The sequence below is a fragment of the Carcharodon carcharias genome, chromosome 33 (assembly GCF_017639515.1).
Source record: "Carcharodon carcharias isolate sCarCar2 chromosome 33, sCarCar2.pri, whole genome shotgun sequence".
In the NCBI taxonomy this organism is placed as follows: Eukaryota; Metazoa; Chordata; class Chondrichthyes; order Lamniformes; family Lamnidae; genus Carcharodon; species Carcharodon carcharias.
The window spans coordinates 9392687-9420525 of NC_054499.1; the positions used below are offsets into that span (position 1 = coordinate 9392687).

A 27839-nucleotide genomic window follows, 5' to 3' on the forward strand; every position below is an offset into this window, starting at 1 on the left:
GAGAGTTGCACTGAATGCCCGGGGTGTTTTCTTTTTGGTTTTAACCTTGTTGAGGACGTCTCTGGGGTGCGAGAGGCGTAAAGCTCACCAGGGTCAGTCTTTAGGAAAGGGTGTTAGTCACAATGGGAGTTAACTTTTTCTCTTACTCACTTTCTAACTGGTGCTCGGGAGTCATAAGGAACCATCGCTCACCCATTTAACCTCTAAAGAAAACGCGCGCGTGTTAATTTCTTTTCTTAATGAAACATTTTCTTTAACTCGTCGCCCCTGGCAACTGGACTCTCATTGTTGGTGATTGGTCAGTTGAGTGGCGTAATTTGTGACGCTGAATGAAAGCGTTGAGGGCTCTGCAATTTTAGACAGATGTTAACAGCTTTGAGTTGGCGAAGCAGCTTCTGAAGCACCTTCTTGTTTTAGTTCAGGCTTAGGCACCCTGATACTTTGCTATTGTTGCCCGGCTCCCCAGAAGTTTGGGAAACTTTGCAGTCTGGAGTTTTGAGTTGGAATGGTTTTGCTTCTATGGGTTGCACTGAAAATAGCCCCCTTCCTTTTCATCTTTATGTTTTAAAAAAAAACTATTTCATGGGATGTGGGCAGCACTGGCAAGTGGCCCACCCTTAATTACCCTTCAACTGGCCTTGCTAGGTCATTTCAGAGGGCAGTTAAGAGTCAAGCACATCACTGTGGCTCTGGAGTCATGTGTAAGCCAGGCCAAGTAAAGATGACAGATTTCCTTCCCTGAAGGACATTAGTGAACCAGTCAGGGCTTTATAACAATCAATGGTAGTTTCATGGTCACCAACACAGACTAGCTTTACTTTCCAGATTTATTAACTGAATTTACATTCCCACCAGCTGCCGTGGTGAGATTTGAAGCCAGGTTTCCAGAACATTAGCCTGGAAATCTGGATTGCTAGTTCAGCAATATTACCAGACCCTCATCCCCACTGTGTGTGTGTGTATGTGTGTGTGTGTGTGTGTGTGTGAGTGAGTGAAAATTCCAGGTTACTTCAGTGGGAATAATCTTACTTTACTGTTACTTTTTGGGACTCGAAACGTCAACTGTGTTCCTCTCCGCAGATGCTGTCAGACCTGCTGAGTTTTTCCAGGTATTTTTGTTTTGTTTATAATCTTACCCTCCTTGCTTGTTGCACACTTTTTGGAAGACAGCAACTTTAAAGCATAGGAAATAGGAGCAGAGGGAGGCCATTTGGCCCATTGAGCCTGCCCTGTTGTTCAGTAAGATGGCTGACCTTCTACTCAGCTCCGTCTTCCCACATGATCCCCATGTCACTTTGTGCCGAATCACCCATCCATCTCAGTCTTGGATAGACTCAACAACTGAGCATCCACAGCCTCTGGGGTGAAGAAATTTCTCATCTCAGTATTAAATGGCTGTCTCCCCATGTTTTAGATGGTCTAGCCAGGGGAAACATTTTCTCAACATTTACCCTTAAGGATGTTTTGATTCCCTCGTTCTTCACTGGACAGTTTCCTGGGATGAGAGGGTTGCCCTAAGAGGAGGAATTGGGTAGAATAGGCCCAAACTCTCTGGACTTTAGAAGGATAAGAGGTAATCTCATCAAAACACGTCAGATTCTCAGAGAGTTTGACAGGGAAGACAACGGGAGGTGGGTTCCCCCGGCTGGAGGGTCTAGAACTAGGGGGTCACAGCCTCAGAATAAAGTGTCTGCCATTTAGGACTGAGATGAGAAATTTCATTACTCAGGGGGTTGTGAATCTTCTGTGATTCTGTACCCCAGAGAGCCGTGGGTGCTCAGCCGATGAGTATATTCAAGACTGAGATCGATATTTTTGGATACTGAGGGAACATAGAAATATGGGGTGAGGATGGGAAAGTGGAGTTGAGGTAAAAGGTCAACCATATCGTATTGAACGACAGAGCAGGCTCCAGGGCCAAATGGCCTCTTCCAGCTCCTAACCCTTATTGCAATAATTCAGTGAGCTAAGTTTTAAAGTACAGGAAATACAGTACCTGGGATTTTGCCGCTTTTGCCGGTCCCTGTCTTTGCATTGCCTTTAATGGATGGAACGTAACAGGATGGCAGACAGCTGGCACAGAATCAGTAACCACCACCACCCCCCCTCCCCCAACCAACAACTTGAGGAAGAAATGGCGACTGGTCAGAACCCAGAGGTGAAACCAGCTCATCCCTCAGAAAAGTAGAACTGCCCAAATGCAGTAGGTGGCATGGCTACTCAAGAAAAGAGAGAGTTTATTTTTATGGTCATGTCACCACAAAGAACAGCCATAACACTGGAAAGTGACCAACAATATGGACTGTGAACCTAACTTTATTAAAACCTCGACTGTAACCATGGACTCTTCAAATGTAATTGTGCCACAGCATTTACTGAGCAAAGTGCAGAGCTACTGGCAAGACTTTTTTTATGATCATGCAATCACGAGACAGTTTCAGCATGGAAGGAGGCCATTCTGCCCGTTGCGTCCATGCCAGCTTTCTCCAAGAGAAACTCAGCTAGTCCCACTCCCTCTTCCTTTCCCCATAGCCCTGCCATTTTTATTTCCCAAGTAATTAAAAAAATTCCCTTTAGAAAACTCTGGTTGAACCTCCCTCCACTACCCCCTCAGGCGGCACATTCCAGATCTTAACCACTCACTGCATTAAAGAGGTTTTCCTCATGTTGCTGTTGATTCCTTTGCCGATCACCTTAAATCCGTGCCCCCTGGTCCTTGATCCTTCCTCCATCGGGAACAGTTTTTCTCTATCTACTCTGTCCGGACCCCTCATTGATGTTGAAAGCCTCTATCAAATCTCCTCTCAACCCTCTCTTCTCTGAGAAGAATATCCCCAGCTTCTCTATTCTATCCACATAACTCTCATCCCCGGACCTATTCTCGTGTATCTTTCCTGCACCCACTCTAAAATTTTCAGTGCAATGCCCAGAGTTGGACACAGTATTCCAGTTGTGGGTGAACCTCTTATTGTGTCTTTCATTTTACTGTTGTCTCAGTATTAAATCAAGGGATAACTGACCATACTGTAGATGTTATTAAACAAGGTGGCTTTGACTCTGCACCTGACTGCCTCTGACTCCCCTGATGATCAAGGTTTAAGTTGCATTTCACTCTGGTGATCTAGCTGGTGACAGACTATTCTTAGTTGATGATTATCATCTTTTGGACAGGGTTATGTTCAAAATGAGCTGATTTAGGCTTTGTATGTGAAAGCATGGACAAACACTGTAATGGAACGCATAGGGAATCCCTCATAACTTTCAACAAAGGTTAGCTTTGGGGAATAAAAACATAACATGCTGGAAAATCTCAGCAGGTCTGGCAGCATCTGTGGAGAGAGAAACCGAATTAACGTTTCGAGTCCACATGACTCCTTCAGCGCTCTTTAGCGTTTTCTGTTTTTACTTCAGATTTCTAGCATCTGCAGTATTTTGCTTTCATGTTAGCATTTTGAAATTTGACAGTGGTGGGAAGTGAGGCAGTGGGGTAGTGGTATTTCACTGGGCTGGTAATTCAGCAACCAGGATTATGATCTGGGGACCCAAGTTCAAATGCCACCTGCTCTAATGTTCATTTTAGCCTGTCAAACCCCCTCAGAATCTTATATGTCTCAATACTGCATGAGATAATTCACTAGATAAAAAACATAATTAGGTTCATGGAAAGATTTGTAGTCATTTGATAGTACAAAACTTAAGTATTGCTGCAAAAAATCAATGAGTCCATTTGCCAACCAATCAGCGCTCTCTTCTCATGAAGTATAAATTGTTGTTCCCTTTACATTTGGAATCCTTGTGAATGTCCTGCTAAGTGCAAGATGAAAAGCTTTGATGTATGTCTTTTATTGGCAATATTATATTCTCACAACCATAGTGTCTTTACAGCCAATGAAGCATTTCTTTTGTGAAATGTAGTAACTTGTAATATAGGAAACACAGCAGCCACTTTATACACAACAAGGTCCATAAATCAGCTATATGCTAATGGGCCAGATAATCTGTTTTTGTGATGTTGATTAATGGATTGGGGATAACTATTCAAAAGAATGGCTTGGGAATTTTTTTTCCCCCATCCAGTTGAGAGAGTAGATGGAGCCTTCTCAACAGAAAGGCAGCACCTCTGACAGTGCAGCACTCACTTGGGCCTCAGTTTAACATCCCATCCCAAAGAAGGCACTGCTGAAAGTGCAGCACTCCTTCAGTACTCCATTGGGAGTGTCAGCCTGGATTTTTTTTTGTGCTCAAGTCCTTGGAGTGGGACTTGCACCCACAACCTTCTGACTCAGAGGTAAGAATGCTATCCACTGAGCTACTTTATCTCTTCATTTTTTCTCGGGATGTGAGCATCACTGGCAAGGCCAGCATTTGTTGCCCACCCCTAATTGCTCCTGAACTGAGTGGCTTGCTTGGGCCATTTCAGAGGGCAGTTAAGAGTCAAAAATACTGCTGTGGAGCCAGAATTACATGTAGGCCAGACCAGGTAAGGGTGGCCAATTTCCTTCCCTAAGGGGCCATTAGTGGACCACTCAACAATCAATGATAGTTGTCACAGTCACCATCACTGAAAGCAGTTCTGATATTGCAGATATTCTTAATTGAATTTAAACCCCACCATGTCCCCAAAGCATTTGTCTTGTCTACTGACATTGCCACTACACCATCATCTCCCTGAAGCAATCTGAAGTGAAGGACAGACCTTTAATAAGCCTTGGTGTTCGGATTTCAGAATGATATTGGATGGCTAACCATGCTGATCACTGAGATGGTCACGGTCCCTTGTGACAGGTTGACTGCACCCAATGAGCATCATTAGCCCCATTATGCGGTTTGACAGTCTATACTTGTTAAACGCTGCAGTTTATCACTCATCGTGGGTGATCTACTAGCTGAGAGCCCTGTAGTTATGAAACAGTGCGTTTTCTCACTCATCATTTGTGACCTGCTGGTTATTTTAATCTTGTGACGCAGACAATGAATGCCTCCCTGGGCATCCTTTAAATATGGTGCCCAGTTCCTTTGAACCCGTGAGGTAGTGGGAGCGGTGTCGACTTCCTGCCCGCCCCACTTCAAGATTCGCTGTGTTGCCTGCACATGAATAAGCAGTGAGCTGAGAGGCCCATCATGACAGGAGTTCACACCACCCACCAAGGAGTGGCTTCAACGCTGACTCCTGGTCCCACCTCCATACCTAAGAGCGAGAACGGGAAAATTCTGCCCTTGGTGGCATTACAGCCAAAGAAGCATTTATTTCACGAAGTGTAGTAGCTGTTGTAAGGTAGGAAACACAGCAGCCAATTTTTACCCAATTGGATTTGAACTGACGCACACAATTAGTGCTGGGCCTGATTTGGGAGTACGTGAGGCTAGCGACTATGTATTCTGAGCCAGGACTAATGTCCTTCATCAAAGGCTAAAGTGGGGGGGGTGGGACTTTCCATCCCTGCCCGTCACTGGGACCCTCTGGTCCCACCGAAAATGGACTTTTGGCTGGGCTGTTGAATCTCCCATGGCGGGTTCCCCTATGACAAGGCCGGAAAACCCCAGCCTGAATGTGAAATAAAGTCACGCAAATTCAAGACCTCAGCCAAACATCAGGATCCTTGCTTTATTATCGGATTGCTCCATTATTATAAGCATTTTTCGGCAGTTTGCACAATATGAATCACGATACATTAAGAACAGGCTGTGCAGGGAAGGAGGGGACTTGCAGTGAAGGAAAGCTTGGGAAACCATGTTTAAGACGAAGATAAATTATTTTTCTTGCAAGAAGTTCTGTGTGATTTGACTTCATGACTTTTATCGGTGGCAAAACAGTGCACTGCTTTTTTGATCCGGCTTGTGTTACACAGGGTTCTGTAAATAGATTAGAATGGTAGAATAGTTACAGCAGAGAATGAGGCCATTCAGCCCATCAACGCTGGCAAGAACAATTCACCTAGTCCCACTCCTACTTAGCCCTGAACTTTATATCCTCTTCACATAATGATACAATTCTCTTTTGAAAGCCACAATTAAAAGCTGCCTCCACCAAACTCTCAGGCAGTGCTCTCCAGATTCTAACCACTCCCTGTGTGAATAAGTTTCTCCTCATTGCTTCCCTTTGTCAATCTGTGCTGCATTGTTCCAGTGAAGCCCAACGCAAACTGGAGGAACAACACCTCATCTTCCGACTAGGGACTTTACAGCCTTCCGAACTGAATATTGAATTCAACAACTTTAGGTCTTGAACTCCCTCCTCCATCCCCACCTCCTTTCTGTTTCTTCCCCCTTCCTTTTGTTTTTTCCAATAAATTATATAGATTTTTTCTTTTCCCACCTATTTCCATTATTTTTAAATATTTTTAAATCTTTTATGCTCCCCCCACCCCCACTAGAGCTATACCTTGAGTGCCCTACCATCCATTCTTAATTAGCACATTCGTTTAGATAATATCACCAACTTTAACACCTATGTGTTCTTTTGTTCTGTTGTCTGTGACATCTTTTGATGATCTGCTTCTATCACTGCTTGTTTGTCCCTACAACCACACCACCCCCCTCCACTTCTCTCCCCCCACCCAACCCACCGCCCCCCCCCACAACACACACCTTAAACCAGCTTATATTTCACCCCTCTCCTTGGATTCACCTAGTTCTGTTGAAGGGTCATGAGGACTCGAAACATCAACTCTTTTCTTCTCCGCCGATGCTGCCAGACCTGCTGAGTTTTTCCAGGTAATTCTGTTTTTGTTTTGTACCTTATATCTGTGCCCCCTGGTTCTTGAACCTTCCACCAATGGGAACGGCTTCTCCCTATTTACTGTGCCCAAATCCCTCATGATTTTGAACATCTCTATCAAATCTGCTGTTGGCCTTCTCTTCTCCAAGGAAAACAGTCCCAACTTCTCCAATCTGTTCACCTAATGAGATATTTCCAAATTTGCTGATGATGCAAAACTAGGTTGGAATGTAAGTTGTAAGGAGGATGCAAGGGGGGCTTCAAGGGGACTTGGACAGACTGAGTGAATGGGCGAGAACATGGCAGATGGAATAAAATGTGAATAAATGTGAAGTTATCCAGTTTGGTAGAAAAAAACTGAAAGGCAGGATGCTTCTTAAATGGTGAGAGGTTGGAAAGAGCTGATGTCCAAAGGGACCTGGGTGTCTTTGTTCATGACTGCAGCAAGCAATTAGGAAGACAAATGGTATGTTGGTCTTCATCACAAGGAGATTTGAGTCCAGGAGTAAAGATGTCTTGCTGAAATTGTATAGAGCCTTGGTGAGACTGCATCTGGAGTACTGTGTACAGTTTTGGTCTCCTTATCTAAGGAATGATATACTTGTCACAGAGGGAGTGAACGGAGGTTCACCAAACTAATCCCTGGGATGGTGGGATTGTCTTATGAAGTGAGAGTAAGGAGACTGGGCCTGTATGTTCTAGAGTTTCAAAGAATGAGATGTGATCTCTTTGAAACTTACAAAATTCTTACAGGGCGTGACAGGGTAGGTGTGGTCAGGATGTTTCCCCTGGCTGGTGAGTCTAGAACTAGGGGACACAGTCTCAGAATAAGGGATAGGCCATTTACGACTAAGGTGAGGAGGAATTTCTTCACTCGGAGGGTGGTGAATCTTTGGAATTCTTTACCCCAGAGGGCTGTGGAAGTTCAATCACTGAACATGTTCAAGACAGAAATTGATAGATTTCTGGATGCTAATGACATCAAGGGATATGGAGATAGTGGGAAAAATGGCATTGAGGTAGATGATCATCTACGATCTGTTTGAATAGCGGAGCAGGCTCGTTGAGTCGAATGGGCCTATGTTTCCATCCACATAACTGAAGTTCCTCATCCTTGGAACCATTCTTGTGAATCTGCACTCTCTCTAATGCCTCTACATCCTTCCTAAAGTGCGGTCCCCAGAAATGGGTGCAGTGTTCCATGAACATAAGAACTGAACATATTCAATGAAACTGTGTAATAAAGGGCACGATCATCTCCATATTGATGCTGATTGGATAACCACATGCCGATTTAAGGTTGCCAACTCGAATTGGGTGTTGTTGCGGAGGTTTCAACACATGACTTTCCACTTCAAGCCCGCCACTGGCGCATCCTCCAGGCACATGCCATCCCACAGCCAATTGGAAAAGGAGCAAGCTCTTTGCTATCCAATTAGATTAATCATGGCTATTAGATATATTGTCATAACTAATAAGTGAAAGGGTTCAAACCCCACAATGTTTTCAATGCCCTTAATGAGATTTTTTTCCAGATTTGTTTGTGACAGGAAGAGGTCAGTCAGACCCCTGAGCCTGTACTGCCATTCAATGAGATCATGGCTGACCTATGACCTAACTCCATATACCCACATTTGCACCATGTCCCTTAAAACCTTTGGATAATAAAAAATCTATCCATTTTAAAATCAACAATTGATCCAGCATCAATTGTCATTTGTGGAAGAGAGTTCCAAACTTCTACCACCCTTTGCATGTAGAAGTGTTTCCTCATTTCACTCCTGAAAGGTCTGCCTCTATTTTTTAGGCTAAGTTCCTTAGACCTAGACTCCCCAGCCAGTGGAAATATTTTCTAACTATCAGTATTCTTGATAATTCTTTGATTAATTCATCCCTTAATCTTCTAAATTGCTAGGGAAAAGATACTAGCTTGTGTAACCTGTCCTCGTAATTTAACCTTGGAATTCAGGTATCATTCTGATAAATCTGTGCTGCACTCTCTCCAAGATGAATATATGCTTCCCAAGTGAACTTAGGAAAATGTTTCCTCATCTCCCCTCTAATCTTCCTACAAATCACTTTAAGTCTAAGCCAGCTAGTCACTGAACCTTTCTGCTGAACCTTCCCATCCACTCTATCCAGGCCCCTCACAATTTTGTACATCTCAATCAAATCTCCCCTCAGCCTCCTCTGTTCCAAGGAGAACAACCCCAGCCTATCCAATCTTTAGGAGAGAGGCATGGAGAGGAGGGAGAAGAGGAGGAGAGAGCAAGAACAATGTTGCATTGTATTTAGCTCAATAGGTTCATGCTGGTGTTTCTGCTCCACACGAGCGTCTTCATCTCACCCCACCCTTTCTTCCTCTTCACACCAACGCACAGTGGCAGCAGCATGTTCCACTACAAGACGCTTTACCAAGCACAGTACTCCAGGTGTGGTCCAACTTAAAACATCCTCTCATCAACTTCACGTGCCCACCGACCTGTTCAAGAAGCAAGGCTGCTGTACGCTGGTGTGAACCAGCCAGGCACCACGTGTGCACCTGGAGTGACACCACATCAGCCCAATAGGCAACTGCTCCCCAGTCAATGCAGAAACGCCGATGTTAAAATCTAGGACTCACCGCTCTCCTTTTCCCACAAGTCCCACAGATGCACCCAAAGAGACCGTTGATCATCTGAAGCAGGCACAGCACCAGCTCAATGAGGCTGCAGCCTATCAGCAAGGCGAAGAGGACCACATTGAAGAGGATCACATCTTTCGGCCGATGGCACTTGTCCCACAATTCGTAATGGAAGAGATAATTTTCCTCACTGATGGAGAAACTACACATGAGATAATGTTAGGAAATGCTCCCTTGCAGGAAATTAGTGGAAATTGAAAAGTTAAAGCAAATAACGTGATCGTCTAAAGGGTACAGAAAATGAGAACAATACATTATGTTACATCATATTTAGCTCAACAGGTTTGTGCTGGTGTTTATGCTCCACACAAGCCTCCTCCCATCCCCTCTTTATCTTGCCCTATCAACATAACCTTCTATTCCTTTCTAGTTTATCTAGTTTCCCCTTAAACACATCTATGTGATTCACCTCAAGTGATAGCAAGTTCCATTCAGGTAAATAGGGAAAAGGAATATTCGTTCAATTATTGTCAACACCCCGGGCACTTTTGTCAAAGTGGAATAGCTTAGCTATGCTTTAATAAATGCAGACGTACCATTGACTTGGCTTTGACCCTCAACATTGACCCAGGCTTGGCTTTCTCCTGATCTTTCTTTCTCTCTCTTCCCCTTTTCCCTCCTCATCATGCCTCCCTCTCTTCAGCTAGTCCTTGCCCCTAAAGATTGGATAGGCTGGGGTTGTTCTCCTTGGAACAGAGGAGGCTGAGGGGAGATTTGGTTGAGATGTACAAAATTGCGAGGGTCCTGGATAGAGTGGATGGGAAGGGCCTGTTTACTTTAGTCAGTGGCTAGGGAGCACAGATTTAAAGTAATTGGTAGAAAGATTCGAGGGGAGATGAGGAAAAATGTTTTCACCCAGAGGGTTGTGGGGGTCTGGAACTCACTGCCTGAAAGGCCAGTAGAGGCAGAAACCCTCAACTCATTTAAAAGGTTTTCTGGATCTGCACCTCAGGTGCCGTAACCTGCATGGCTATGGACCAAATGCTGGAAATTGGGATTAGGCTGGGGGCTCGTTTTCTGGCCAGAGAAGACACGATGGGCCGAGTGGCCTCTTTCTGTGCCGTTAACTTTCTGTGATTCTCTGATTCTACCCCTGCTCATCCCACCTATCCTGTTTTGTCTCCGCTGTCACACTACTCTTGCCTTACCTTAGTAAGGAAGTTTCTCCTGAAGCTCCTATTGGATTTATTGGTGACTATGCTATATTTTATGGCCTTTCCTTATAGATTCCCCTTAAGGACTCCCAGAACTGCTGACAGGAGGTCATCGACCACAAAGGCTGCCTGACCTGCTGAGTATTTCTGTTAATAATCATCAATATACACTCCTATTAAAATATCATAATGTCATATCAATTTTTTTTAAATTATTCATTCATGGGATGTGGGCTTCACTGGCTGGGCCAGCATTTATTGCCCATCCCTAGCTGCCTTTCAGAAGGTGGTGGTGAGCTGCCTTCTTGGACTGCTGCAGTCCATGTGGTGTAGGTACACCCACCGCGCTGTTAGGAAGGGAGTTCCAGGACTTTGACCCAGCGACAGTGAAGGAGCGGCGATATATTTCCAAGTCAGGATGGTAAGTGACTTGGAGGGGAACTTTCAGGTGGTGGTATTCCCATGTATCACCTGCCCTTGTCCTTCTAGATGGTAGAGGTCGTGGGTTTGGAAGGTGTTGTCGAAGGAGCCTTGGTAAATTCCTCCAGTGCATCTTGTAGATGGTACACACTGCTGCTACTGTGCGTTGGTGGTGGAGGGAGTGAAAGTTTGTGGATGTGGTGTCAATCAAGCGGGCCTGCTTTGTCCTGGATGGTGTTGAGCTTCTTGAGTGTTGTGGGAGCTGCACTCATCCAAGCAAGTGGGGACTATTCCATCACACTCATGACTTGTGCCTTGTAGTTGGTGGACAGACTTTGGGGAGTCAGGAGGTGAGTTACTCGTTGCAGGATTCCTAGCCTCTGACCTGCTTTTGTAGCCACAGTATTGATATGGCTGGTCCAGTTCAGTTTCTGGATAAAATATCATCTTATAAAAGAAACATGCACGTATACAGTGCTTTCCATGTCTTCAGAATGCCCCAAAAAGCTTTATAATCCATGAATGCATTTAAAGTGTAGTCACTGTTGAGATAATGGAGGGAGCGCAGCAGTCAATAGTAAGCTTCTACAAACTGGAATGCAATAATGAACAAATTTGGTTGTAAGCATTGCTAGATGAGAGATAAATATTGAATGTTTAATGACACTTAAGGCAGACAAAGCACACATGTTGTTTCCATAGCTAGCTTTTTCCTGGAACAGGTTACTAGCCAGTCACCACAGCTTGAAGGTCACATCAAGCATGGCTGACCAGGAGACTCTCCCACTCTTACTGCCTACTATAGATAGTGGGGGGCGGGGGGTGGGAAATCCACTGCTCTTCTTCGAAATAATGGTTGTGGGATCTTATTGTGCCCACCTGAGAGCGCAATGGGGGCCTCGGTTTGACTTCTTATCCTCCACCAGTGCAGCACTCCCCCGGACTGAGAACTGTACCTACAACCTTGTGACTAAGTGGTTACAGAGCTTCACCAACTCATACACCATGCTGAGTGCAAACAACAACCGTGGAGTGTCGGAATGCGAGTCTGGAAATCCCCACCCGGCAAAGGCAGGATGTATATGTTTGCGGGTCTTACTTCCCCTCTAAGTCTTCAAAGTCAGTGAGGAAAGGTCTCGTCCAATTCCCTGTTCCATCAACACACATTGGTCCATTCACCAAGCCCAGTGATGAAGTAGCCAGGCAGTACCCTGAACCCACGACTCCCAAAGCAGCAAAGATTATGGAGAGGAACATCTGAAAGATTGTCAGGATACAGGTTTGTTAGAACATTCAGAGGTTACTGACGATTTCAGCGCAAAGGCTCACCTGTGTGTGCACATTACGAATAAATGTACATCATTTTGTTCACATTTTAATTTGCAACGCAACTCTTTTTACAGAAGCCAGGTTTGTTTTCGACAAGCAACAATTTCTAATATAGCTGATTGCCCTGATTCTGTGCCCAAATTCCAGGGCTAAGTTCCTTTTGCACAACGCTCATGCACAGGCACGATCTATGGTCTGCACTTTCTGGGTGACGGGCAGAGAGGGTGGTCAGGGGGCCAATACTGTCAGAGCCACTGTGGTGAGGGAGATGTTGCTGGGAACTTCGGAGTCCTCATCGGTTTCATCCTGTGAGTAATTGACAAGGCTGAAGCATTTGTAACCACTTGATCCACCTTGGTCTCCTCCTGAGGTCACCAAGCATTTCAATGCCAGCCTTCAGCCAATTCGATTCACCCCACATGCTTTCAACAAACAGCTGTATGGTAGAGTTCCCAAGCATCTACTGCCCTTGTCCTTTTAGGTGGTAGAGGTCGTGGTTTTGGAAGGTGCTGTCAAAGTACCCTTGGTGAATTCCTGCAGTGCATCTTGTAGATGGTACACACGCTGCTGCTACTGAGCATCAGTGGTGGACGGAGTGAATTTTTAAGGTGGTGGATGGGGTACTGATCAAGGAGGCTGCTTTGTCCTGGATGGTGTCGAGTTTCTTGAGTGTGGTGGGAGCCACACTCATCCAGGCAAGTGGGGAGTATTCCATCACACTCCTGACTTGTGCCTTGTAGATGGTGGATAGGCTTTGGGGAATTAGGAGGTGAGCTACTCACCACAGGATTCCCAGCCTCTGACCTGCTCTTGTAGCCACAGTATTTATATGGCTGGTCCAGTTTGGTTTCAGGGTGTTGGTAATGGGTGATTCAGCAATGATAATGCCATTGAATATCAAGGGGAGATGTTAGATTCTCTCTTGTTGGAGATGGTCATTGCCTGGCACTTGTGTGGCACAAATGTTACTTGCCACATATCAACTGTCATGAAGAGATTAATGTCTATAATATTATTGAAAATTATTTTTTAAAATAGAGTTTTGTGGTGTATGTATGTGTATGTGTGTGTGTGTGCCTTAATTGGATTAAAACCATTAGCCTGGGTGCTTTGATGTATAGTAGTTTCGAGATGTTAATTAGATAAATGTATCGAGGATAGAAGGTAAAGTGTAAATTTGCATTTGTTGAATAAAGCCTTCAAGAGTGGGAGTAAAATCTTGCACCTAGCTGGGAGACACCAAGCAAAGTGTTTATATTACTAATAAAATTAGCAGGATGAAAATATTATTGTTAGGAGATGTAACGTTAAAAGTCTGGTGATACAATGGAAAATTTACATTCAAAGGAAAAGCTAGGTATAAACAAAAAGGAGTTTGTATCTGTAAAGCATTTACCAGACTGTAAGCCCTACAACTGTGTCTGTAAAGGAACCAAATTGCAAGGAACCTCGAAGGTCAAATGTGCTTTGCCTGGTGTCTGTTTAAAGTCTATAGGTTATTGTTGCCTTGGTGAAGATTTACCTGGGAGTCATTAATTTGGGGATTTGTCTAAAAGTTATTATGGTAGTAATTTGTAGACAAGTGTATGTGTTTAATTTGTTGTTAAATTAATAAATGTTTAATTTAGTTTTATATAAGAAAACCCTTATTAGTGGTCTTATTACTACTGAATTCAAAGCCTGCATCTTGAAACATACAAATTGCAAAAATGGATTATGACAGTTGTTTTACGTTTCCCTCTGTGATTTGAGCAGCTCAGCCTTTATCGGTTATATCATAATATCAGCCCAAGACCATTGTCTTGGTCTTGCTGCATTTGGACATGGACTATTTCAGTATCTGAGGAGTCACGAATGGTGCTGAACATTGTGTAATCATCAGTAAACATCACCATTTCTGACTTTATGTTTGAAGGAAGGTCATTGATGAAGCAGCTGAAGATAGTTGAGCTGAGAACACTGCCCTGAGGAACTCCGGCAGTGACGTCATGGAACTGAGATGATTGACCTCCAACAACTACAACCATCTTCCCATCTTCCTTTGTGCTAGGAATGACTCCAACTAGCAGAGAGTTTTCCTCGATTCCCATTAACTTAAATTTTGCTAGGGCTCCTTGATGCTGCACTAGGTCAAATGCTGCCTTGATGTCAAGGGCAATCACTCTCACCTCACCTCTTGGATTCAGCTAATGGTTAATACATAGAACGTATTTACTTTATGCATTTTGTTATTTAACTAATAAAAATATATAGGGAATTATGTAGCACAGAAAGAGCCTGACCCATTCAACCCAACTGGTGTTTATGCTCCACACAAGCTTCCTCCCAACTCCCCTTCATCTCACCCCATCAGCATTTCTTCTATTCCTTTCCTCCTCATGTGTTTATCCAGATCCCCTTAAATGCATCTGGACTATTCGCTTCAACCACTTTCTTTGGTAGCGAGTTTCACACTCTCATTAACATCTGGGACCGAAGTTTCTTCTGAATTCCTTATTGGATTTATTAGCGACTATCTGATATTCGTGGTCTCTAGTTTTGCTCTTCCCCGCAAGAGGAAACATGGGCTGGGATTTTCCGGCCCTGTCACAGGTGGGACCCGCTGTGGGATGAGGCGGCGCCCCAGCCAGGAGTCCATTGACTTGCGACGGGACTGGAAGATCGCGGGAGCGGGAGGGGTGTGAACAATCCGGCCCGGTATCTCTGGTTCAACCGTATCAACACTTTTCATCATTTTAAATGCCTCTGTTAGATTGCTCCTCGACCTCCCTATGAAGAGAAAAGAGCCCCCCGGCTTGTTCGTTCTCTCCTGATAGGTGTAACCTAACATTTCGGTCTGGAATGCGCTGCCTGGGAGGGTGGTGGAGGCGGGTTAGCCTCACATCCTTTAAAAAGTACCTGGATGAGCACGTCATAACATTCGAGGCTATGGGCCAAGTGCTGGTAAATGGGATTAGGGAGGTAGGTCAGGCGTTTCTCACGTGTCGGTGCAGACTCGATGGGCCGAAGGGCCTCTTCTGCACTGTGTGATTCTGTGATTCTGTGATTTCTGGTATTGTGTTATTCATCTCACCTACCCCCTGTAGTATCATGTTCCACATTGTAAGTGAGCTTAGATGGTGATTTTTAGTAAAAAAAAGACAACCTTTCTTTGACCAAACTTACTGAATAAGCTAACAGGGCCAAAGGAAGCCATCTTAGAAGTAACATGTGGTTTCCTGAGAGCAACCATTTCATATATCGTTATACTGACAAGCGTTAGGCAAGCCTGCAACAGATCAACTCTAATATAGTTCAGCTCAATTAATTTTAATTGAAGACTTTAGATAAATCAATAGTTCTTTTAAAAGGCTTGGCTAACCCAGAGGGGGAAAAAACAGTAAAAACCGGGAAATAAGAGTACTGGTCCGAACTGGTCCTGTATACCTTAAAATGGAACGCCAGTAAAAACTGGGAAATAAGAGCACTGGTCCGAACTGGTCTTGTATACCTTATAATGGAACACCTGTAAAAACTGGGAAATAAGAGTACTGGTCCGAACTGGTCTTGTATACCTTATAATGGAACACCCATAAAAACTGGGAAATAAGAGTACTAGTCTGAACTGGTCTTGTATACCTTATAATGGAACACCCATAAAAACTGGGAAATAAGAGTATTGGTCCGAACTGGTCTTGTATACCTTAAAATAGACCACCAGTAAAAACTGGGAAAGAAGAGTACTGGTCCGAACTGTTTTTGTCTCCATTCATTCAACATTCATAGGGATGTGGGCATTGCTGTCCAGGCCAGCATTTATTGCCCATCCCTAAATGCCCTTGTTCAGAGGGCATTTAAGAGTCAACCACCTTGTTGCGGGCCTGGTGTCACATGTAGGCCAGACTGGGTAAGGAACCCTGAAGGACATTAGTGAACCAGGTGGGTTTTTACAACAATGGTTTCATGGTCATCTTTTAATTCCAGGTTTTTACTGAATTAAATTCCATCAGCTGCTGTGGCAGGATTCGAACCCAGGTCCCCAGAGCGTTACCTTGGGTCTCTGGAATACTAGTCCAGCAACAATACCACTCTGGGAAATTAAAACTCCTTCAAATATCTTCTTTTAAAACATTTACTGCAATTTTGAAAAACGATATAAACTTCTGTTAAATTCAGCAAATTACATGTACTTTGCCAGTAAAGGATACGTATACCAGTAACCATATTCAAAACATTAATCCTGTTTCTCTCTCCAACTGTCCAGTCAACAGACCTGCTGAGTTTTTCCAGCATTTTCTGTTTTTATTTCAGATTATTTAAGCTTCAGTTATATGTTTGAAGGATTTACAATAATCATTAGTTCTATTTTAAGGACAGGCGTCAAACTCTCACGCAGATTTATATGAGAAATGTTTTTTGTAAAGTGTTTTATGTTAAGGATTAATCTAAAGCCTTCTTACACACGTTAGGTTAGAATCTGCAAACACAAAATGGCAGCAAAGAACGCATCAATAATGAGATAAAAGGACAGTGACCATCCTCGAAACTAAAGTTTGTACAAATGATAGAAAAGGTGTGTTCAAAATCAGATTAAGAACAACGCATTAAAAAGTCCACGATCGCGATTAATTACATACATAGGCCAAAACCCAATTAGGCTAAACTGAAGAGTATGTCAGCCAATTATGAAACAACAAGAACTCCTTTACCAAGTGGAGAGGGAGGGACTTTGTTTCTTCGTTGGCGATATTAAACTCCGGTTTTTAATCAATAACTTTGCTAGCCATGGTCTGACAGGGATACCTGTTCGAACGAAGGAAGGGGATTTTGAGGGCCTGATCAATCACTGAAAGTCACAAAAGACTGTCGAATGTGATAAGTATACTTATATTTTTGAGGTATTTTATTAAAATACATATAGAAAGTAGTAAATTAATTTTGATCTGACTGAAGGCCTAAAACTCGATAATTGTGTGTTATAACTCTGTACTATTCCTGAGAAAAAGAAACATGCTGATGAAGTTTTTGTCTTGCACTCATCAGAACAGATGCAAGAATGCCAAGTTTCAAACAGAACAACAATTTATACTGTATGATTAGTTGGCAGGTTGGCTCTGATTGGTTCAGATGTTGCCATGGCAAATGCACCAGGGAACTATTGGCCCCCACGCTTTTGTTTAATCAGAAAAGGTGCAATGCCTAGACATGTTCCTTTTGCCTGCAGAGGAGAGGTCCCTGCATATGAATATATGTAGCTTCCAACAAGTATACGTGAACTACGTTGTGACCCCAGCTAACAATCTTAAATTGGTTGTGTAATTCTTAGCACACTGTACTTTGTACTAATTTATACTTCTCTTTAAATAAACTCCTTTGAGTTCACTATCTGGGTTTACCCTGTGGGCCTAAGTCTCATTGGAACCTTAAAGATCTAAGGATTTAGCTGATTAAGTTGCCTTATCTTAAATTATTTTATTAGAATTCTGTCCCAGTCTGGCTGGGACTCAGAACAAAGTAAAAAGTCCTAGAGAAGGTATATCGAAAAAAAACTTACAGCATCCTCTCTGGGCAAAGAAGTTTCTCCTGAATTCCTGATTTGATTTATTAGTGACGATCTTATATTCATAGACTCCTGGTTCTGGTCTCCTCCATAAGTAGAAACATCTTCTCTACATCTACCCTGTTGAACCCATTCATAGTTTTAAAGCCCTCTATCAGGTCACTCCATCAGCCAGAGAAAAAAACTCCAGCCTGTTCAGTCTCTCCTGATAAGTATCTCTTCTCAGTTCTGGTATTATCCTTGGGAATCCCTTTTTCTCCCCCACCTTCTCCAGTGCACCTATATCCTTTTTATAATCAGGTGACCAGAACTGCGCACGGTATTCCAACAAACAGAATCCGGAATCACAGAAACTCACCCCACATCTATTGGTACAGCAGCCTCCATTACCAGTCGCATGGATGTGTATCGCTGGAAACAAGATCTGTTGGAAGTAATGATTAAGAAAAGGCAATTAAAATACTCAAGATTGTCTTTAAGAAAACAATGCCTAAAGAATCACAAATGGAGCAGTTTGACCTCATCATATCTGTGATGGCTCCCTAAAACATTTCCCACACCTTGAGCCTCGATGAAAGGAGAGATATGTTGCTGAAGCTTTTTTTAATTCACTGACTATGTCAGCATTTATTGTCCATCTCCAATTGCCCCTTGTTGGGAGGTCATTTAAGAGCCAATTGCATTGCTGTGGATCTGGAGTCACATGTAGGTAAGGAGGGTTGATTTCCTTCCCTAAAGATGGGCTTTTACAATGGTTTCATGGTCACTATTAGACTTTTTAATTCCAGGTTTTCATTGAATTAAAATTCCACCATCTGCCATGGTGGGATTTGAACCCAGGTCCTCAGAGCATTACCCTGGGTTTCTGGGTTACTAGTCTAGTAACAATACCACCATGCCATCACCTCATCAGGACAAATGCAAGAATTCCAAATTTCAAATGATCACCACAATTTATACTTCAGGAGAAAAAGGTGCTGATTGGTTGAAAAGTCAACGCTGATTGGCCAAGGTGTTTCTGGGGAGAAAGCAATAGAGAATTATAGGCTCCCCAAGCTCCCGGATAATTAAAAAATGGTGCAAGGCTTGTATCTTTCGTTTGCGGAGTACATATCTATATTTTCCACGTCCTTTCCATTATGTTTTCCTTTTTAAACATATTTCCCTTTCACTTTCCACTTCTCCCTTGTTTCTGTGGGATATTCCCAACAACCCTCTGTGGAAAAATAATCTCCTTAGCCTCTCTCTGTTTTACATAGGATGAGGAGCAAAGATTTGATTCATCTGGTCCACACTGGTATAAAAGCAAAATACTGCGGATGCTGGAAATCTGAAATAAAACAGAAAATGCTAGAAAAACTCAGCAGGTCTGGCATCATCTGTGGAAAGAGAACCAGACTTAACGTTCCGAGTCCATATGATTCTAGAGTCAATCAGACTTGAAAAGTTAACCCTGTTTCTCTCTCCACAACGTTTCTAGTCCATGTGACTCTAGAGTCATACGGACTCAAAACGTTAACTCTGTTTCTCTCTCTACAGATGCTGCCAGACCTGCTGAGTTTTTCCAGCATTTTCTGTTTTTAATTTCATGATCCACACTGGTGTCTTGTTTATCTTAGTAAAATTCTTTATAATCTCGCATACTCATATCGGATCTCCACTTACTTCACCGTATCTGTTCCTATCGGCTCCAGTCTCATAACTAAAACTTCTCGCGCAAGAGCATCTCCTTTGCAGGGTGGATCTTGCCAACAAGAGCCCTCTTTCATTGCTAGCCTACAGGTATACACATGTTGGACTTTAGGGTTAGGGTAGATTTGGGCCCTGCTCTGTTAACTGGATATTCACCAAGTGTTTTATTGTATTTAGGTGGTGATCATCCAATGGAGATTCACTTATTCGTAGGAGCAGATGGAAACTATGATTGTTGGGTTTGGAGGACCATGCTTGTAACGCCCATCTCTGGAAATAAAAGCTTAAACGCCTTTAAAGATTAGGGTCCAACTCTATCCTCTAGCCCCAGGTTATCTGGAATGCAACTGGTATGCTTTAGTGCCCCTTCCAAGTCTTCTGACCCTTATTGTTAACACTGAAAAATGGATGAGATACTGTAGGTCTTCTTACCCCAAAATGGTCTCCAAGTTGGGAGCCTATCACCCAGTTTTTGCCTTGCGCCATCATCCCCTTTGTCATTTAATCATTCCTTCCTTCCACCCCATCAAAGTCCTCCTCTTTTGTTCTTTCCTCCTGTCTTTTCCCCTTTGTACCCGCTTAAAGGATTCACCTAGTGCCATTTCCACGCTTTCTCCCCGTAACCCCGCACACTCTTCCTTTTCACGTAAGTTTAATTCGCTTTTGAATGCCTCAATTGAACCATCTTTAACTTTTCCTCAGTTCTGGAGAAAAAGTCATTGGCCTGGCATGTTAACTCTGTTTCTCTCTCCACATGAAAGTAAGCGTGCGATGGGAGTGAGGAGAAAATAAGATATGGAACGAATAGATTACGAGCTAGCCCAATCCTCTACTTTATAAAGCTTATGAATAGAATGTAAATGATTGAGGATTTGACAAACTCAACCTGAAAACATATGATCTACGGACTTTAATACACAATACCTTTCAGTTTTATTCAGTTATTCTGTATTTTACAACATATTGTTATTTTTATGCATAGAGGCTTTCCTGTGTTGAATAACACATGAGGCAGACAAAGCACACATGTTGTTTCCTAGCTAGCTTTTTCCCTGGAACAGGTCACCACAGCTTGAGGATCACATCAAGCATGAGACTCTTTCACTCTTACTGCCTGCTATAGGCATCCTGGAAGAATTTATAGGTTGATAGTCAACCTGTTTGGCCACATTATGAAAAACATGCCTTCCTTGCCCATCAAAGCCTGGGGTAGGAATAAAGAGGACCAGAGCTTTTAGCTTAGAGGCAGGGACATTACCCACTGTGCCACAAGATTGTTGAGGTGTTCACAGTTGTGCAATCCCTTTATTATTTTATGATTTTAATGATTGCCTGTCACTGCTTCCAGCATTTCAGATTTTATCAGACTTGACGAAGGCTTTTAAGGGGCAGCCAAATCATGTTGATGAGTAATTTTGACCGCTTCTGTTCCTGTATTTTAGAGTGACATTTTGAATGTTTGGCATAAATTGTCAGCAACAATCATGTGATTTTTGGAGACAACTGGCTCAGACTTTGTTAAGACATGAACTGGTCCATGTTAATGTTGACCATGAAGAGATGGTATCTCGACTGCTGTTAGTCTTCAACTCCAGTGAACTGCTGGACCAAGAAATCGATAGTTTTGTTTGGACACGAAGAGAAGTGTGGAATATAGAGCTAGTGCGAGAAAGTGGAGTTGGAGCAGAAAGTCAGCCATGATCGTATTGGATTGTGGAACAGGTTTGAGGCCTCCTCCAGCTTGTAATTATTATCATCTTTGCAACAACATCATCTGCCTTGATAGCTGGGAAAAGCCGCAAAACACTATTCATAAGAATACTTCCCTCTTCCTGGTGAAAATACCACTGGAGTGAGTAAGGAACTGTGAAAAGATACACACTTGTTTATCAAAAGTTTGCTATCTTAGGGTCAAATCTGCATACCAGCAGTTACTGCTGTCAATGACTGACTGATTTGTTTTTTTATGATAAGAATGTTAATATTTTAGCACAGATGAACTAAAAAAATCTTGCTTGTCACGCGCAATCGTGGGACCAATATTTTTCATAAGCTTTTTGCTAGATGAGTGTCATGGAATCGTGCAGCACAGCAGGAGGGCCATTCAGCCCACGGAGCCTGTGCTGGCTATCTGTAAGAGCTATCCAATTCATCCCACTCTCCCTGCCTTTTCCCTTATTGCCTTACAAACACATCCTTTTCAAGTATTTACTAAATCCCCCTTTTGAAATTTCCCATTGAATCTGCTTCCACCTCCCTCTCAAGCAGCGGGTTCCAGATCGCAACAACTCGCTGCGTAAAAAAAGGCAACTCTTCGTCTCCCACTCTGGTTCTTTTGCCAATTATCTTAAATCTGTGTCCCTTTGGTTACCGACCCTCCTGGCAGTGAGGAAGAGTTTCTCCTTATTTGCTCTATCAAAACTGGTCATGATTTTGAACGCCACTATTAAATCTCCCCTTAACCTTCCTTGCTTCCTTAAGAAGGACAATCTCAGCTTCTCTATGAACATAGAAACAGGAGGAGGCCGCTCAGCCCCTCGAGCCGGTTCTATCAGATCACAACTGATTTGTAACCTAATTACACATTTCCACCTTTGCCCCATATCCCTTAAAATCTATGGTTAACAAATCTATCAATCTCAATTTTGAAATTAACATAGAAGCATAGAAAATAGGAGCAGGAGTGGGTCATTTGGCCTTTCAATCCTGCTCCGCCATTCAATGTGATCATGGCTGATCCTTTACCTCAACTCCGCTCTCTCCCCATACCCCTTAACACCTTTAGAGTCTGGAAATCTATCTATTTCCTTCTTAAATATATTCAGTGACTTGGCCTCCACAGCCTCCTGTGATAGAGAATTCCACAGATTCACCACTTTCTGAGTGAAGAAGTTTCTCCTCATCTCGGTCCTAAATGGTTTACCCTGTATCCTGAGACTGTGACCCCTTATTCTAGACCACCGCCCCCACCCCCCAACTCCCCAGCCAGAGGAAACATTATCCCTGCACCCAGTCTGTCCATTCTTGTCAGAATTTTATATATTTTAATGAAATCCCCTCTCATTCTTCTAAACTCCAGTGAATACAAGCCTAGTCAGCCCAATCTCTCCTCATACGACAATCCTGCCATCCCAGGAATCAGTCTGGTGAACCTTCACTGAACTCCCTCCATGGCAAGTATATCCTTTCTTAGGTAAGGAGACCAAACCTGCACACAATACTCAAGGTCTGGTCTCTCCAAGGCCCTGTACAGCTGCAGTAAGACATCCTTGCTTCTGTACTCAAGTCCTCTCACAATGAAGGCCAACATACCATTTGCTGCCATAACTGCTTGCTGCACCTGCATGCTTGCTTTCAGTGATTGGTGTACGAGGACACCCAGGTCCCTTTGTACGTCAACATTTCCCAATTTATCACCGTTAAAATAATACTCTGCCATCCTGTTTTTCCTACCAAAGTGGATAACTTCACACTTATCCATGTTATACTGCGTCTGCCATGTATTTGCCCACTCACTCAACCTGTCTAAATTGCCTTGAAACGTTTTAACACCCTCCTCATCGCTCCCATTCCCACCAAGTTTTGTGTTGTCAGCAAACTTGGAAATATTACATTTGGTTCCCTCATCCAAATCACTGATATACATTGTGAATAGCTGGGGCCCAAGCACTGATCCCTGCGGAACCCCACTAGTCACCACCTGCCACTCTGAAAAAGATCCATTTCTTCCCACTTCTGCTTCCTGCCTGCTAACCTATTCTCAACTGATCCAACACCAATTGCCATATGTGGAAGAAACTTGTATTTTATGTGTAGAAGAGTTTCCTCATTTCACTCCCAAAAGCTGTGATTTCAATGTCCCCAGCCTTCGACGTCCAGTTCCTCCTTATCTACACTACTTGTTCCCCTTAATATCAGAAAAACATCTTTCGTCCAGCGATCACTCAAATTTCAGATGTGTAATGGCGTCCGTGGACAACCTTTGTTCCTGCTCAGTTTTAACTGTGAGAGGCCCTGATAGTCCAAGGCAAAGATTCTGCTTTTCTAACCTTTGGCTGCACCTGGAGAGCATGTTTCGAGCTGTTTAACACTTGGGTGAAGTATCAGTGGCTACAGGTCAGTCACTGCTGGTGGGGACAATTTTGAGTGGATCAATATGGCCTCCCTCTGTGTTGTAATGACCCTATGGGTCAAGGCTGCCTGATGATGTTAACAGGGTGGAGGCTGGGCAAGGATTTTCCTCTGCTAATATGCTAAATAAGCTTGATGAGGACAATGCAAAGCACTAATTACCTAACAGTAATCAAAAGTTAATCCAAAACTCTTTGTTGGCATTTATCTTGGAATTCCACCAAATCTCCAATTGACTAATAAAGTTAACAGCAGCCTCCTGGTTCCTGGTTCAAAGAAGGTTCGCTAGGTTGTTTCCGGAGATGAAGAGATTGTCTTAAGAGGAAAGGCCGAACAGGTTGGATCTATACTCATTGGACTTTAGCAGAATGAGAGGTGATCTTATTGAAACGTGTTCTGAGGGCGGCTTCTCAGGGTGGATGCTAAATCTTCAATTTAGCTAAAAGAACAGAGAATATTTGTTATAGTTTGAGTAATTGCCACCAAAACGCTGTCTATTCACTGGCTGATAATAATTTATTGATCCTAGTGCCTGATCTGTATAATCCTGGCTAGGCTATTTGAGCAGGTGGGGTAGTTGGTGACAAGGGATCATGTAATGAAATCTCCAGGAATACATCCAACCAGAGTTGGCAACTCTAGATCTGATAGTGGCCTTAACTCCACTTTCCTGCCTCCCCCCCATCATAACCCTTGACCCCTTTACAGATTAAAAAATCTGTCTAACTCAGCCTTGATGACCCAGCCTCCACTGCTCCAAAGATTAACAACCCTCTGTGAGAAAAAAAATCCTCTTCAGCTCTGTCTTAATGGGAGATCCCTGATTTTGAAAATGTGCTCCCTAGTTCTAGACTCCCTCATGAGTCTTCACTGTCAAGTCCCTTCAGGATCTTATGTTTCAAGAAGATCACCTCTCATTCTTCGAAACTCCAATGAGTATAGGCCCAACCTGTTCAACCTTTCCTCATAAGACAACCCTAGGAATCAACCTAGTGAACCTTTTTCTGAACTGCCTCCATAAATAAGGAGATCTCAAAACTGTATACAAGTTTCTAGGTGTGGTCTCACCAATGCCTTGTACAGTTGTAACAAGACTTCCCTACTTTTATACCTTCACTGTCGCTAGGTCAAAATCCTGGAACGCCTTCCCACTATCGGTGTACCAACACAACATGGACTGCGGTGGCTCAAGAAGGCAGCTCACTCCACCTTCTCAAGGGCAATTAGGGATGGGCAATAAAAATGCTGGCCTAGCCAGCGACGACCATGTCCTGTGAAAGAATGAAAAAGAACTCCATCCCCTTTGCGATAAAGAATGAACAAGCTTCCACAGGAGTGTATTTGAGGGGTAGGGCACGCACATCTGTATGAAAATAATCTCTTGACCCAACAAGCATGCAATTTTCTCATGAATCTTCTCTTCAGCTCCCTAAAGCCATTCGCCCTCCAGCCACACTCCTAGGTGTCCAATTTGAGTGAATGTGCATGTACATGATGCTCTGCGTGTGAATGGCTAGGGGTCACTCAGTTACTTTATTTAACTTATTCACGTAGAAATATTATATCATTCCCCAGACGTGGCAGATCACCTGACACAGGCATCAGTCAAATTAATGTAAGGAATATATAATAATTTTTATTGGAATATATTGTAAAATAGTGGTATCTGTGTCTATACGTGTGTGTGTGTGTGTGTGTGTGTGTATATGTGTGTGAGGGACTTATTTGGATTAAAGACAATTGGTCTGAAGGACTTGATATGGTAGAAGATGAGCTAGGTTTGAAATGTTAAGTAGGTAAACATTTTCATTTTTAAATAAACAAGACTAGATTGTTTTCAAAAGAGGGAGTGAAATATGTCACCTAGCCAGGTGAAGTTTAGAAACAGTGTTTATTTTTCCCAAAGATTACTGTAAAACTTAGTACTATGCGAAATTTTTTATTATCAGAAAGGTAAAGTCCAAAGACATAGTGAAACAATGGGAATTTGCATTCAAAGGGGAAAATATGTATGAAGGAAAGAAGATTGTGTGTAAAGGCAGACATTTTAAGATCTAACAAGTATGAAAAGCCTTCAGCATCTATGCCTCAAGCTGCTGTCTATAAGGTGTTGAAGTTAAGAAAACTCACTTTGAATTGGATTGTCAGGGTACTATGTTTCTCTACCTGAGTCTTTTAAAATCTATGAGTCTTACTGTTATCTTAATGAAAGTGTAACTGGGAGTTAGATCAAGCAGGGGATTTAGAAGTTATTATAATAGTAATTTGTAGACATGTATATGTGCTTAAAAATCATTTTTCTTGTTAATAAATGTTTAATTTAATTTTGTAAAAAAAACCTATAAGACTTGGTGGTCTTATTACTTATGAATTCAAGGCACATACCTTGAAATTTATACAAATTGCTAAACAAGTTGTGGCAGTTGTTTCAATTTTCTCTGTGGGATTTGAACAACTCAGCATTTACCATCAGCTGCGCCATAACAGTAAGTAGACACTTAATGGCTGTCAACAACAAATATTTAGATAGTGCCCTTCATATAATAAAATATCCCAAGGCACTTCACAGGAGCATTATAAAGCAAAAAAATGACATTGGGCCATATAAGGGGATGTAGCTCAGATGACCAAAAGCTTGGTCAAAGAGATAGGGTTTTAAGGAGTGTCTTAACAGAGGAAAGTGAGGTAGGGAGGGGGAGAGATGTATGGAGGGATTTACAGAGCTTGGGGCCCAGGCAGCTGAAGGCACGGCCGCCAATGGTGGAACAATTAAAATCGGCGATGTGCAAGAAGCCAGAATTAAGGAGCGCAGAGATCCCGGAGGGCTGTAGGGGTTGGAGGAGGTTACAGAGGTGGGGAGGGGTGAAGCCACTGGGGGATTTCGAAACAAAGTATGAGGACTTTAACATCGAGGCATTGTCGGCTGGGAGTCGATGCAGATCAGTGAGCACATTAAGGTCTCATTTCCTCTTTGGAATTTTGAAATAAAACTTTCTGTTCATTCCTCAAGCACATCTCATGTTCGTGGGAGTTCTTACAAAATTTTCTCTCCACTCGAAAATACAATTCTTTCTCCACTCATTTTCCGACCTACCCTCCCTCCACCTCTAACTCCCGGCTACCACAAGCATAAATGCCCCCAAACTTGGGTTGCCAATTCCAGTGATGACTGGAAGTTACACACGTCCTTCTGCCTCCAACCGTCTCACTCGGCCAAATAGCCTTTTTACTACCCTCCACCCCAAAACAAATGGATAAATAAAAGTGCTAAATGAAAATGAAGTTTAAAAAATCCACGTAAATGCCACGTGATTTTTCTCCTGGGTTTACTCACTGCGATATCCTGGAGATCAGCCTTTTAATTTCTGAAACTCCAGGGGAACCCTGGTGGGTTGGCAACCTCTCTCTCTCTCAAAGCCCTGACAAAGGCAGCTCACCCAATTTATCTTGCTCGCTGGCGCACTCCCTTTAGGGTTATGGCACTGCTTTAATGGACGACATTTCCACAACGTTACATTTACCGACTGCCAGAAGATTATTTAAGATTAACAGGAGGCATCCGTTAATAGATAATAACTTTAAAGGGGGAAAGGGAGAGGGTTGGTGCAGTTAAAAAAAAAACCCCTTTGGAAGCTAAAAGGAATTCTCACCATGATTCCGCCTCCAAGAATCCCGCCTAGATACAGGACCTCTGGTGTCAATTTGTTGGTGTCCTCCACATATTCCACTTCGAAGTTGGGGAAGAAAAGTAGGATGTTGGCTATAACGCAGCAGAAAGCAAGGGGGTACAAGGAAGCCCCAATACACTTGGCGCATTTTCCCGTGCACATCCTCTCCTCCCAGAGCTAACGGGATGGGTTAAGTGAGGGCCCCTGGATGGGACTTCTCAAGTTTTATAGACCAGTTAGTGATAAGGCTGTTTGCTACATTTCCTGTCAATAAATAGCAGGATTTCTAAAGCGCGTCACTGACCAACATCGCCAATGAATGAGCCGGATTTTTTTTCTCTCTCTCTCTCTCTCTCCTTATCTCTGTTTACTTTGCTTTCCTGCCATGTCTACCAATGAAGGGGAAAATAGTCGACAAGCAATAAGGAAGCACCAGAGAGCAAATGCCAGCCGCTAAAGCCTTGAACTGCAGAACGCAGCAATTGATTCATTTGGTCCAAAATGA

General features: G+C 43.0%; 1 protein-coding gene across 2 annotated transcripts; it reads right to left on the reverse strand.

Moving 5' to 3' along the window:
• Positions 1–5580: 5580 nt before the first annotated feature.
• On the reverse strand, positions 5581–27790 carry tm4sf21b (transmembrane 4 L six family member 21b). 2 transcript variants are annotated; one of them, XM_041178973.1, is made up of 5 exons: positions 27317–27790; positions 18202–18267; positions 12075–12232; positions 9342–9531; positions 5581–5853 (listed from the first exon to the last, which is right to left on the reverse strand). In XM_041178973.1, the coding sequence occupies exons 1-5, from the start codon at positions 27494–27496 to the stop codon at positions 5842–5844; spliced, it is 606 nt and encodes a 201-aa protein (XP_041034907.1). In that variant the 5' UTR covers positions 27497–27790; the 3' UTR covers positions 5581–5841. The 2 variants fall into 2 exon arrangements, with proteins under 2 accessions (XP_041034907.1, XP_041034906.1); XM_041178972.1 differs by having other exon boundaries at positions 9342–9543.
• Between the last annotated feature and the right edge of the window lie 49 nt (positions 27791–27839).

Excerpts from the sequence above, each read along its gene's own strand:
- tm4sf21b (XM_041178972.1), bottom strand. The coding sequence starts at position 27,496 with ATGTGCACGGGAAAATGCGCCAAGTGTATTGGGGCTTCCTTGTACCCC. Across the intron at positions 12,233-18,201 it reads GCTGTACCAATAGATGTGGG|ATGTTCCTCTCCATAATCTT; the intron begins GTGAGTTTCTGT and ends ACAATCTTTCAG. Across the intron at positions 9,544-12,074 it reads TTTGAAGACTTAGAGGGGAA|TTTCTCCATCAGTGAGGAAA; the intron begins GTAAGACCCGCA and ends TCTCATGTGTAG.